The following is a 12,516-nucleotide window of genomic DNA, read 5'->3' as shown; positions in this document are numbered from 1 at the left end:
CTCTAAATCAAAGGAGGGAATGGAAGAGGACTAAAAGGACTAGAAAACAGTTTGTACAGGAAGAACAAGCAGGTAGGGGTTGTAGGCTGAAACTGCTAAAATTGAAAAGCAAGCAACAAACATCAACAACCACAAATATGAGTTCTTGTTATGAAAATTAGTGTGTTTTTTTTTTAAATCAAAATCCTACTACACTTTGACACAGTATACTACATTTTCCCATCTATAAGGCTAGCTAAATCTCACTAAAAAAGTCCTAATAATGTAAATGCACACCATTACACCACCACCTGTTATTTTTTATTTGCTTACACAGTTTATTTCTTATACTTCCATTCTGTGGATTCAGGTTCAGTAAACTGGCTTATCATCCACTGAAACTTTACTGTTCTAAAGACAAAAGTCTGACTTTCAAATGAACTTTTCTTTTGTGCTCACTTAGTTCATCTGAACATTTCATACTATTTTGAAAATCAAACAAGGAATTACATCTAAGAAATTACATTTTACAGATGGTGAAACTAAGAAACAAGATCAAATTCTAAGTGCCTAATTTGAAACATTATTGTGTGTGAAACAAAATTAATGAGTATTTAGAATTACAGACACAACATCTATTCAAGAACAGCTCCCCTTGACTTTTGGCAGCTGCAAGCACTCAGCATTTCTGCGACAGATCCCAGAGGTCTCAAGTCCAATAAATGAGGAACACACAGCTAGTGACCACCTGTGGGAAGCTTGGTTTAAGCAACTCACATCACTGAAATTCTGCAATAGCAACACAATTCAATTGTCTAGGTCAGCATTTAATTACATTAACAGCAAAATCTTTATTCAAACTTCCCTGTCCCTCACCTCATTCACTTCACACCTTAAAACATCTGCTCAAAAGGAGCAAGAGTCCTATAGATAACTTCATTTGCTATCCAACACCCGTTTCTACACAGCGCAAGATCATTTATGTACATGAATGCCATGAAGATCCTGTCTGCATGTAGGTATGTGTAAGTACAGATACTTAGGTGCAGGTACCTATATAGCTGTAAATACTATCTACATATATATTATTCACATGATCACAAAGTGTGTATAGCTGTACCATAACTTACAGGCACAGAAGTAGATTAAAATTATACATATTACTGTAATGTCAGTATTTCCAGCTTGTGGATTTTTGCCTCTGCAGTCTTCATATGCCACTAGAACGTCTGTGGAAGAAATTCCCCAGTTTTTAAAACAAACTCTGAAAAACACTCTGTTACAAGGCTGAAACATGCACATTCACGAAATGTTCAAAGAGAAGTAGCAGCAGATTATCATGCTCCTGGCTGAGAGGAGAAAAGGGCCAACGCTCTGAAGCCCCAGATTCTGTGCCAAATTCTGGAGAAAGAATCCCAGAACAGCAGGCACGGACTTCCCTGTTCCTAAATTCCAAGCTCAGTGCTTTCAGCCACATCTCTTCCAGTCTTGTCCCAGTCCCTTATCTTCCCTACTTCTGACTCTTCCTTTCAAAACTATTTTTTGGAGGTTTATTTTCCGTTTTTAAACCAAGTCCGCCTTCATTTCCCAGTGTGCTTACCCTACTACCAGGCTGCACTGCTTATTTCTTCTAGGATCAATTTCTGCATTGCAGTTTCCCTCCTCCACAGATCTATTTCCCACTCCTGACCTAACGTCTTGCCTCCTAGTCCTCATGCCCTGCCAGTCCAGTTACTTTCATCTCATAAACCCTATCGCAATCCACGTGTCTCTTCCTTTCCTACAACTTCCAGGTTTCCTCACACATCTCATCTACGACAAAAACAGTGACCAGAAAAGATCACAGACCCTTCTCTTACCCCTGCTGCTTAACTAAATCACTGTCCCACACTGGCTCCTTCTAAAAGCCTTCTCTCCATTTTCCCTCTTGGGCCTACTGCAATCAAGTACCATCACACCACACTGCAGATGCCAGTTCCCCTAAAGAAAGTAAAACACTCCACTACATAGCACAGACAGATCCTTAAACACAAGGCAGGCAGGTGCCAGGTTTTAGTCCTAAAGCTCAACCCAGTCCCACTTCTGGAGCAGTTTAGACAGACCTTCACAGGCAAGTCTGATCCCCTGTATTTCACACATCATTTTGGGCTATGGGAGGCATGCTTAGTGTGTCTGCCCTGTGGCACATACACCCCCTGGTAAGTGTTAACAGGTAGGTGCGTTCCACAAGAACAGGCTATATCAATGTCTTAGCAGACAGAACAATGCACCACCTCTATCACAGCCATGTGTGCCCAAATTCAAGTTGTTACAAGCTTTTGAAAAAAATTAACTTTCAAAGCAGCAGTGGAGAAAACATCCTCTTCAGAGCAGATGCAATCTGCCAAAGTTTAACTGCATGCTCCGAAGCATAAGGATATTAAAGTTGTTCAGAAAAGGAGCTGGCAGAACTCAAAGCAGAAACCATTGTTTTCCTCTTGCCTCATCAGAATTAAGCTGAACTCTTTCAATTTTGCATTTTGCAAAGAAAAAAAGCTTCAGCCCACAGCAAAATGCACAATTTATAGAATTGTAATAAATAGTTTATTCTCAAGTCCACTGCAAAGCAGTAATATTTCTTACAGCATCTTATAACATCTTACATCTTTAGTAAGAGCTAGCACAATCAGAGTAGTCTACCCTTTTCCAGTATTTATTCTGTGCATTTTACATGCAATTAATTACATTGATGTAATCAATGATGTGAGCACTGATAGTCAGCTGTACCCCCTCCCCATCTCATGCATTAGGAAGAAGACACCATTAATCCACTGCTCTTATGGAAGATTTTTGCTTAGTCTTCCAAAACAGCTGTCTCCAATAACATCAAGAGCTGAAAACACAGCACATATAGGGAGTGTCAATCAAATTTGTTATTGAGCTCATGTGTGTTTACCAACCACTAAGGAAAAGCATGGAAATATATGACTTTTATAGGAATAAAAAGAGACATCATATCATGTAACTCCAGACTGAAAACTGGCCACACTGATGAGGACCGCATGAAAATGTGGTTCTTACACATGAGCCAAAAAAGAAAGTAAGTCTGCATTGTTCATTTAGTGTACCATTTGACTCAACTTTGGGGTTCCAAGACAAAATTTAAAAGATAACTTGTGCTATTTCCTTATGGCTTTTTACTTACACATAGGTTCCCACAACACACGATTTAATAACTCTTATGCAACCAGTGTTATTCATGCTGTGTGCCACAACGGGCCAGGCTGGAGACACACTAGTAGTTAAGGACATCATCCATAATAATTCTTACGCAATTAGTGTTATTCATACTGTATGTCACAATGGACCAGGCTGGAGACTCACTGGTAGTTTAGGACATCATTCACAATAACTCTTATGCAATTAGTGTTATTCATACTGTACACCACAATGGACAAGTCTGCAGGCTCACTGGTAGCTTAGGACATCAGCCACAAACAGATTTACTTTCAAATGAAGGAAAGCCATGTCTCCCACAGCTGAAGTGAGACTGTATTATTAAGAAGTCTATTCTGCTTCACCTCTCTCCCAAGCAACTCACACATTTCTGATCTGAGAAGAACTGGGTTGTCAGAGCCTGCCATTTACCACAATCATCAGCTCTGCAAGACCTCTTGGAAAAGATTTGTACTGCAGCAAGAATCACGGCTCTTTAATGTGTCCAGTGCCTGACACCTATTACCCAAGGTAGGTCAAAGCTGTTAAAGCCTACTTTGTTAAAGGCATGCTATATTTCAAGTCCCAGCCCTGAGAAATCTAAGACCTTGCTTCACAGAAAACAAATGTCACCCACAAAACAGACACAACTGAACCAAAAGCTGCACTGTCCACTAGCTTGTTTAGCATTCTAACTTCTTGAAAGAGCATGCAAACAAACAGCACATTTCCTCTGGCAAGACTAGAACTGTAGCTTGTAGACATGAGGCTGACAAATAAAGCAAGCACAGCATAGAAAGCAGTCTTAAATGGAATCCTTCAAGCATATGGGTCTTCTGTGGAAATGAACTGGAAGCAAGCTTGACAAGCTGAACTGGCCACAAGAGACACGACGCCAACTCAAGTGTCTGCAACACGCTCATGCAATTAAGTTGAATAAACAATATCCTGCAACTGTCCATAAGGCAGCTACATCTGATTCCTTGCCTGACCTCCACAACTTGTCTTCGGTCCTTGAGTCTGAGGAGATTCACTACAGACTCCTCCCAAGTCCGGCACAATGCTCTCCTCCCCCATGAAAACAGCACAGCAAGATAAATCCTCCTGATTGTGAGCGCAGGAGTTGCACAGATTGTGCAAGGAAGCCAAAGCAGAAACACAGCCTGGGCTGAGCAGTAAGATATTCACGAAGACGGACCAAAGCCCTAGTCCACAGAGGTGCTCAAACACATACCTACCTTTAGCACACTAGTAGCCTATCCACATACTAAGAGTTCAGCATCTGCTTAATTGTGGAAGATGAAGCCCTGATTCAGCAACATGTGACTTCAGTGGGATCTGGATCAAGCATTCCAAAACCCAAGTTGATTTACTACTCTGTTTTCTTAAGTACCGACATTCACTTTGCTATTTCAACTGCAAGCAAGTAGCTCTAACAGCCGTTCCACAGTTACTGTACGCTCTTGCTATTCCTAAGCTGGTCAAGACCAAATGGCACTGAAAAGCAAATGACTTGCACCCAGGACAGATACTCGGGGAGCTGTAAATCTGTTGAGCAATTAAGTGGATGTCATCCAAGCCTACCGCATATGACCAGTACACATCTCTTCTGTTCCACACTACCCATTGGAGATTCAAAACATTTCAAGGCTAAAGAAAATACTAGGATAAAGGCTGTGTCCTAATTTTTTTTTTAAACTTATGGGCCCAAGACCGAGAAATTTGATTCCTGACATGCTTTTTAATAAAACATTTCACCTTAACTGAAGAGGAATGTAATTTTGTTCTGTGCAACCTGCAGTCTTTAAATCTCTGCAATCAATGGACCATTTCTGAGAGGTCTAAGAAGAGCATCTTCTGAAGAGCAAGTCTGCTCTTAGTATGCTAAAGTTCATTGTACATGATTCACATGCCCAGTGGAAAGACAAAATGTAGAGGACTCACAAATTAAAACAGCTGGAAGGCTCCTGCCTTAGACTGAGCAGGAAAGCATTGCTTTGGGCAAGATCTGTTGTCTCTTAAGTGCTCTCTTCCAGCAGCCCAAACACTGCCTAAGTTACATAATACTTCTACTGCTGTTTTTAAGTTATACAAGAATGCACGGAAATCACACAAAAGTTTACAAAATTCACAGCAATGTTTAATTAAGAACTACTAAGTATCAGACATACAATTACATGAAAGCCTTTACTGACTTACTATGAAAATCTAGAAAGAGCCAGCTATTCTATTAATCTCAAAGGGTCAAAAACCTGAAGCAGATCTCCAACTTACAAACCTACTGCTTTGTTTTCTCCTATTTATATGCAAAGCCTGTTGTGTTTAAGAAGAAGAATCTCTGAAGCTTACTAGAAGTTACTAACTTATACATAGGCTGGAAACACATCTCTTGTTGGCTACAAAGGGAGCTGGAGCAGAGCGTAACTTCCCCGAAAAGCTAACCAGTCACAACCAAACCACAAACTAGTTTCTGGAGTGGAAATAAAGTATTATTTAAAAGATAAGCATGTTTTGTAACATCAAGGCTTCTTAAGCTCCCAGCAACAATCACCACGGTTCTCCTGTTTAAATAACAGAATCAACACTACTTGGTCCACTTCATGAAACAGATTAACGCAGGTTCTTACCACTTATCAACAACTTCCTGATGTTGATAAAAACTGCATTACTTTACACCTGTTATCTACCAAAAAGAAAACCTACAGTCACAACAAAACTGTCCCTTTCTATAAAATGGTAGCTGTTGCATTTTTGTAGAAAAAGTATTACAAGATGAACCAAGAAGCTATGTGGGAGCAGAATCAAATAGACACCTTTGTGATTAAACTGTCTGCTTAACTACAGACCAATTTTGATGACTAGAGCCACTAGAGAATAGAAGAGAAAAAAAGGGGGTCACCGATTACTGGTTCTTTTGAAACACCTACGGACTGCACCAACCCCTGAAGCCGGAGCAGCTCCCTCCACGCACAGGTCATGCCACGGCTGTGCTTGGAAAGCAGCACTGAACCTTCCGAGGGGCTATGATGCTCCCCCAACTTGAAAGGCGAAAGAGGACCCGGCTGTCCTGCACCCCGCAGATGCCACCACCACGGCCCGACAGGCAGCACCCCCAAGCGCCTCGGGCACCCCGGGGAGGGGAGCGGACGCTGGGACCACAGCTCGCACGGGACATCCCACACGCCCGAAGCACCGGGTCCCCCGAGAGGGCCGGGACAGGGCTGCCACCAACACCCCATGCCACGCCGACCCTCTCCGCGCCCCCGGCACGGGTCTCAGCCCCCCCTGCCCCCCGCGGCGGGGCTGCCCGCGGCCCCACGGCAGCGCGAACAATGCGCGCGTTTCTGGCCGAGCTCCCCGGCAGCGCCGCGCGCAGAGGCGGCCCCCGCCCGCACTCCCGCCCGCCGGCGGGCTCCGCCGCATTGTTACCGGGGCTGCCTCCCCCCGCACGCGCCCGCTAACGGACACCCGCGCGCGGGGACGGCCGCCCTCGGCAGCGGCCGCCGACACCCCCACCCCCCCCCCACGGCACGGCCCCGGCCCGGCACACCTGCCGCGGCCCGGCCGGCCCCGCGGGCCCCCTTTGTTCCCTTACCTGCGGCAGGCGAGCCCCGCAGCGCCGGCACGGCGAGCAGCAGCGGCAGCAGGGCGGGCAGCGCCGGCCGCCACCGCGCCGCGGCCGCCGAGGCCACTACGAAGCGTGTCATCCCCTCCATGGCACGGCACGGCACGGCGCGGCCCGGCGTCAGGTCATCGCGGCGCCCCGCGTCCCCCCCCCCGGGCTGAAAGGGCTGGGCGGGCTCGGCGGTTCCTCCCGGGCGCATCCACCGCCGGCGGGGCTGGGACACCCGGGAGCGGGAGGCCGCCGCAGCACCCCCTCCCCACGCCCACCCCGTGAGAAGTATTCACGGGGGCAGCGCCGCGACGCCAGCCGCCTCCCAGAAGCGGCGGGAGCGGGGCAAGAGCGGGGCAGCGGCGTCCCGCAGCGCCCGCGGGCGGCTGGGCTGGGCTCGGCCCCCGGGCGGGGAGGCGGGGGAAGCCCCCGCGCTGCGGGGCAGCTGGGCTCCTCGGCCGGCCGCGGCGCTCGTCTGGGAGGCCACGGCCCTTCACGTGGAGGCGGCTGCAACCCCTGCCCGGCCGCCCGGCGCTCTCTCGCCCCCTCCCCGCCGGCGACGCGCTAACCCCAGCGGAGGCCGGCCCGCGGCGGCGGCGAGAGCAGCGGGGCCGGCCGCCACCTGCGCGCGCCCCGCCGTTCGCGTCTGCGCGGGGGCGCGCCCGCCCCGCCCCCTCCGCCGCGCGCGGGCGGGGGCGGGGGCGGGGGGGAGGAGCCAAGGCCCCCGCCCCGCTCCCCGGGGGGAGGTGTGAGGGACGGGACGGGGCGGAGCGGTGCCAGCAAGGCCCCGCCCCCGCCCGCGGCCAGCCCGCGAGGCCCCGCTGCCCCGCCCGCCGACCGCGCGGCGCCGGCCGCCTCCCCGTTGACCCGTCGCGTGGCCGTGCCTCGCCCCGCTGCAAGCGCAGCGCGGGAAGGGGCGGGGGCGGTGCTGCCCCATGGCCGCCCCCCTGAGGGTCGGTGGGCCGCGGTGGGGCCTGCTGGCGTTCCCGGTGGCTCCCGGTAACTGCCCCGTGAGCGGCGCGGCCCCAGGGCCTACTGCTGGTTTGCGTGGGGCGTCTGTGTTCCCTGGCTGCGCTCCCCCATAGCGGAGGGAGGCCGGGTGGGCGGTGGCCCCGTCCTTCAGCCCGCTGGCCGGGCCGTGTGGTGCCCAGGGACGGGCCCTCACTTCCCACAGGCGGTGCGCCGAGTTTTGAGGGCCGAAACAATAGTAAAATGTCCCAACGGAGAAGGAGAAGGCGCGAGGATGAGGGCATAGCTACGGGGCATCCACGCAGCGTTCGTGTTGCTCTAGGGGACAGCGGGCACAAAGACTAGGGGGAGCGGGGGGGCTTTCACCACGGGGCTCCTCCCGAGACCAGCTCTCCTCAAGAGTAGGGATGAGTGGGGCAGCCACCGAGGAGCACAGGCGACAGCTGGGGAAGGTCCCTTCGGGAAGCAGAGCTGGGATCACCTAGTTTTCAGCTGCAGTCGCAATAGAACAGGTTAACTGGGAACATCAGGGGACTTCCCAACCCTGTTCCCGGCACATATCGGTCACAACAGATAGACCTTGCTCCTGGAGAAGGACGGAAGGAGTGAAGGAGTCATTTTGCTGACACAGAAATAAAGCAATACCTATAAGGTTTACCTGGACATCACACAACAGACCTCACAACATAATACCTCACAGACAGCAGAGAAAATAACGCATGGCAGACCCTTGGTAATGTAAATAGCTGAAATCAGCGAGACTACATCAGATGAAGATGTGGCTCAACATAAACACAGTGATTAAGGGCAGGGCGTGAAATTGAAAAACCTGCTGGTTTTAGGTTAGATGTTTTCAGGGTCAAAAAGTCCACAAATGTCCCTGTTTTTGACAAGGTATCAAAGGCAATCACTGTGATGAGTACTTTAGGTCTTCTAGCACAAGACCTATACTTTCATTCTAAAAGTCTTAGTCAGTACAATATAATTTTCTTTCATTTTGTACAGTGGAGAGATGTTTCACAGAAAATTTCATGAGTGATTACAACCTATATCTTAAAATGAAACTAAAAATCTAAGCTATAACATCCCGTGCAAATACGTTAAACATTGCAAAAAAGAAGACCACAGCGGGACAAAAAAAAACCCTATAGTTTTTGAAAAATCTAACAAAAACTGAATGCGTAAGAACTTTCATAACACCCACCTGTTTGGTGGTTTTTTCTTTAACCCAGGCAAATAATAATAATAAAAAAAAATAAAATCAGGGCCTGGGGATTGTTTCTGTTAAATTGCTGAGAGAAAGAAGTATGTCTTTGGTATTACTTCTTTATTTACCAAAAAAATGGAGACTTCTGTTTCCCAGAACCCATTAGGAATCAAACAGCTAATTCTAGTTATTTTTCCTGGTTGCCAGTCCCCTGAAAACAGCTTAGCTCAGAAGAGCACTCTTTAGCTTTTTTTAAACTATGTACCCACCATTTGTGGATACGTGCCATGTCAGGTGTTTCCTTGCTGCCATCTCTCCGTTTCTCTTGTCCTTCCCAAACCCTTTTGCAGATCTGCAGTGCAGGCTAAGCAATAGCCACCAAAAGCCTAAAATCCCCACTTCATTCCAATATGCCTTCATTGTAGGCAGCGATGTGCACCCATGTTTGGCACTGGACTGTGCAGTTACATACACACTGGTTGCGAAATGCATTTTTCCTTTTAATAAGCTGGCCTTCAGAAGTACTCAGTAAGGGAACAGGAATTCACCTCTGCTTCAGATTCAGTGCGAGCTTTGCCAGTTAAGACTTAATTTCAAAACACATTTCAGACGCTGCCTATCACCTCCTTCACTGAAAGCTAACCACATCTTTGTCCTAACAGTGCCTATAGTAACAAAGCACGTAAGGCTGCCAGTAGTACATTTCAGGTTGCCTGTATATAATCTGTTTCACCACGATCCAAAGGTAACTTCCCAGACTAAAGTGTGAGACAACTTGTCTCACATTTCTGAGATGTTATCCATGATGAAATCCGCTGCAACCACTAACCCATTCACTGTCTCAGCTAACACGATTTCCTGCTCCAGTTCCCAGAGTTCAGTTCACAAAAAATAATCTTCCTATCTTGTATTTGGGTTCACGTTCCCCAGTTTCTGTGTCTGTTGAGACCGAACTAGTATTTATGTTATTTCCCTGCTTCCTGAGCTAATTTAAGAACTGTCACATTTGATTGCATATTCTCTATTCCCTTGCAATTTCACATGTTCCACCAGATACCTCCAAATTAAATTCCCATTGTTAAATAACAAATGGCATTGAAAGAGGAGCTTGAGGCAGCTACCTGTTCTGCTGCAGTTCACCCTCTGTTTTGATCTGCTGTTTCCCAGAACACATGGAGGAATTTCACCAGTTACCTGTGATCCTCTGTCCTGCTTAGCCTCCTCTTTCACTGGAGCCATACTTCAGGGAGATGCTTTTGCAGTTGTAGCTCCTACTCCACTTAGTGATTGCATTAACTTTAGTATCTTGTACTGTTGTTTAGTTCCTCTGATCTATTTTGCAGTCCTCTTAGTCTCCCTCTTTCCTGGAAAAACCTTGTGTATGTGACAACGTGATTGACATTTACTTCACCCATTTGTCTTGATGAACCAGGGCAGGAGTTATCCATTATGAATTTGGCATCTTTGTGGTAGCTGACACTCAACAATTTTAAGACCAACTCCAGGGGTTTTCTCCATTTTTCCTTTATGTAGCCTTCAGCTATTTCTTCAGTACATTTCTCTTCATCTACCAGAAAATCCTATTTTCCTCTGAATAGCGGGAATTTTGACCAAGGACTATTTTTATTTTTTTTTTTTTGGTTACAGCTCCAGGCATGTCTCAGCCTGTACTTTTCTCTATGCTTTCCTCAGGACTTCTTTAGGCTGTGTCAGTGCATCCTCACTACCTTCTCTGTCTCTGGTCCTTTGCACCTATTGCAGATGCACACATAAAAGCTGCTAGGGAATAACCAGGAAGAACTTCACTCAGATATCCCTTGAAGGGATGACATGATGAGATTTGTGGTGGAGGCTGTGTTTCCTTTTAGAACAAAAAAAAAACCAAAACACTTTAGATTCTTCTAACAAGTATCTTAAGTCAAGAATAACAATTATTTACAATAACGATATTCAAAAAACCCAACAAACAAAGTTCTATAGAAGACTTCAAATTCCACTAAAACAGAAATCTGAAAAAACGTGGCAAATTCTGCTAGGACATTAACATAGGCCAGAAATCTTGGAATCTGTGGTTTTCACAGGCTTTCCTACATTGTCACTTACAAACTCACAAAGTGAAACTAGCTGTAATTTTAACAAAGTTTTACTCTGCAACTTGCAAATGCATTCATCACAAGAAGTAACTAGGCTGGAAGGTGAGAAATTCTTTTCCCTATGGTACCTTGCTGTGGTCCTTGGTTGTATGGAGCAAGACATTAGACATCCTGATTAAGGGCAAAGTAGAAGTAATTTTTCTAACAGTATAACTTGCAAGGATTATTTACTTACTGCTGAATGACTTCCCATTGCATATACACCAGGAAGTTTTTGACATTACTGAGCTTTCCACTACAGTGACAGCTACTTTGATTTATCACTGGGGCAAGGCTGAGGATGCAAAAAAATCAAAGGCTGTGCATTGTATGATTAGATTAATGATGACAGGCTTCACCTGGAAACAGAGAGTTTGTTTTGTGAAGGACTGTCATGGTTTAACCCCAGCCAGCAACTAAGCACCACACAGCTGCTCGCTCACTCCCCCCACAGTGGCATGGGTTAGAGAATCAGAAGAGTAAAAGTGAAAAAACTCATGGGTTGAGATAAAGACAGTTTAATAGGTAAAGCAAAAGCCACATGTGCAAGCAAAGCAAAACAAGGAATTCATTGACCACTTCCCATCGGCAGGCCAGTGTTCAGCAGGGCTCCATCATGTGGAAGGGTTACTTAGGAAGACAAAACACCATAATGCCAAACGTCCCCCCTTTCCTTCTTGCCCCAGCTGTATATGTTGAGCATGTTGTCATATGGTATGGAATATCCCTTTGATCAGTTGGGGTCAGCTGTCCCGGCTGTGTCCCTTCTCAACTTCTTGTGCACCCCAGCCTGCTCACTGGTGGGGTGGGGTGAGATGCAGAAAAGACCTTGGCTCTCTGTAAGCACTGCTCACAGTAATAACATTTCTGTATTATCAACACTGTTTTAAGAACAAATCCAAAATATAGCCCCATACTAGCTACTATGAAGAAAACTAACTCTATCCTAGCCAAAACCAGCACAAGGACATAAGGAGGGAAAAAAACCCCAACTCACAACATTTTGGATATGAACCTCACAAGCGAACACACAGAGAGGGACATTTGGAAGCTGCAACCTCAGCAGTGGAAATGTGCACCCACACTGCAATGACAGAAACAAGACTGTCCTCAGAAGACTCTTCATGGAAGTGCTCACTTCTTCTTGTTGCCCAGGTTTTGCTGGAAGAGAAGGTATGAAATTAGACCCTCTTACCAGCCTGGAAGTACTTTCCAATCATCTTGCTTTTCATAGCAGATGTAATACCCAAATCTGGAAACCTGTTTCCCAAAATCGTACATCCAAACCCTGGTTCAGAGACACTACAGTGGATCAGAGACCATCAACATTCTTTCCAATGGAACCAGACAACTGCTCAGTAATTTAACTTTCAGTTTTTACTGGTTTGGGACTTAGCAACCGGAACTGCCGTGGATATATT

The 12,516-nt window shown here is 46.7% G+C and overlaps 1 protein-coding gene across 4 annotated transcripts in view; it reads right to left on the bottom strand.

The window, feature by feature from the left end:
* KIAA1549 (KIAA1549 ortholog) overlaps nucleotides 1-7,420 on the bottom strand; it is a 154,262-nt gene extending 146,842 nt beyond the window's left edge. For all 4 annotated transcript variants that reach the window (XR_008747813.1, XM_055808427.1, XM_055808429.1 and 1 more), the window contains exon 1: nucleotides 6,770-7,420. Coding sequence is in view for 3 of the 4 variants with exons in the window: in XM_055808427.1 (XP_055664402.1) it covers nucleotides 6,770-6,998 (229 nt within the window). In the remaining variant the exon portion in view is untranslated. The remainder of the gene's footprint in view (nucleotides 1-6,769) is intronic.
* Between the last annotated feature and the right edge of the window lie 5,096 nt (nucleotides 7,421-12,516).

The sequence above is a fragment of the Falco peregrinus genome, chromosome 6 (genome assembly GCF_023634155.1).
Source record: "Falco peregrinus isolate bFalPer1 chromosome 6, bFalPer1.pri, whole genome shotgun sequence".
NCBI classification, from domain to species: domain Eukaryota; kingdom Metazoa; phylum Chordata; class Aves; order Falconiformes; family Falconidae; genus Falco; species Falco peregrinus.
This window is presented reverse-complemented; position numbering and strand designations above follow the sequence as displayed.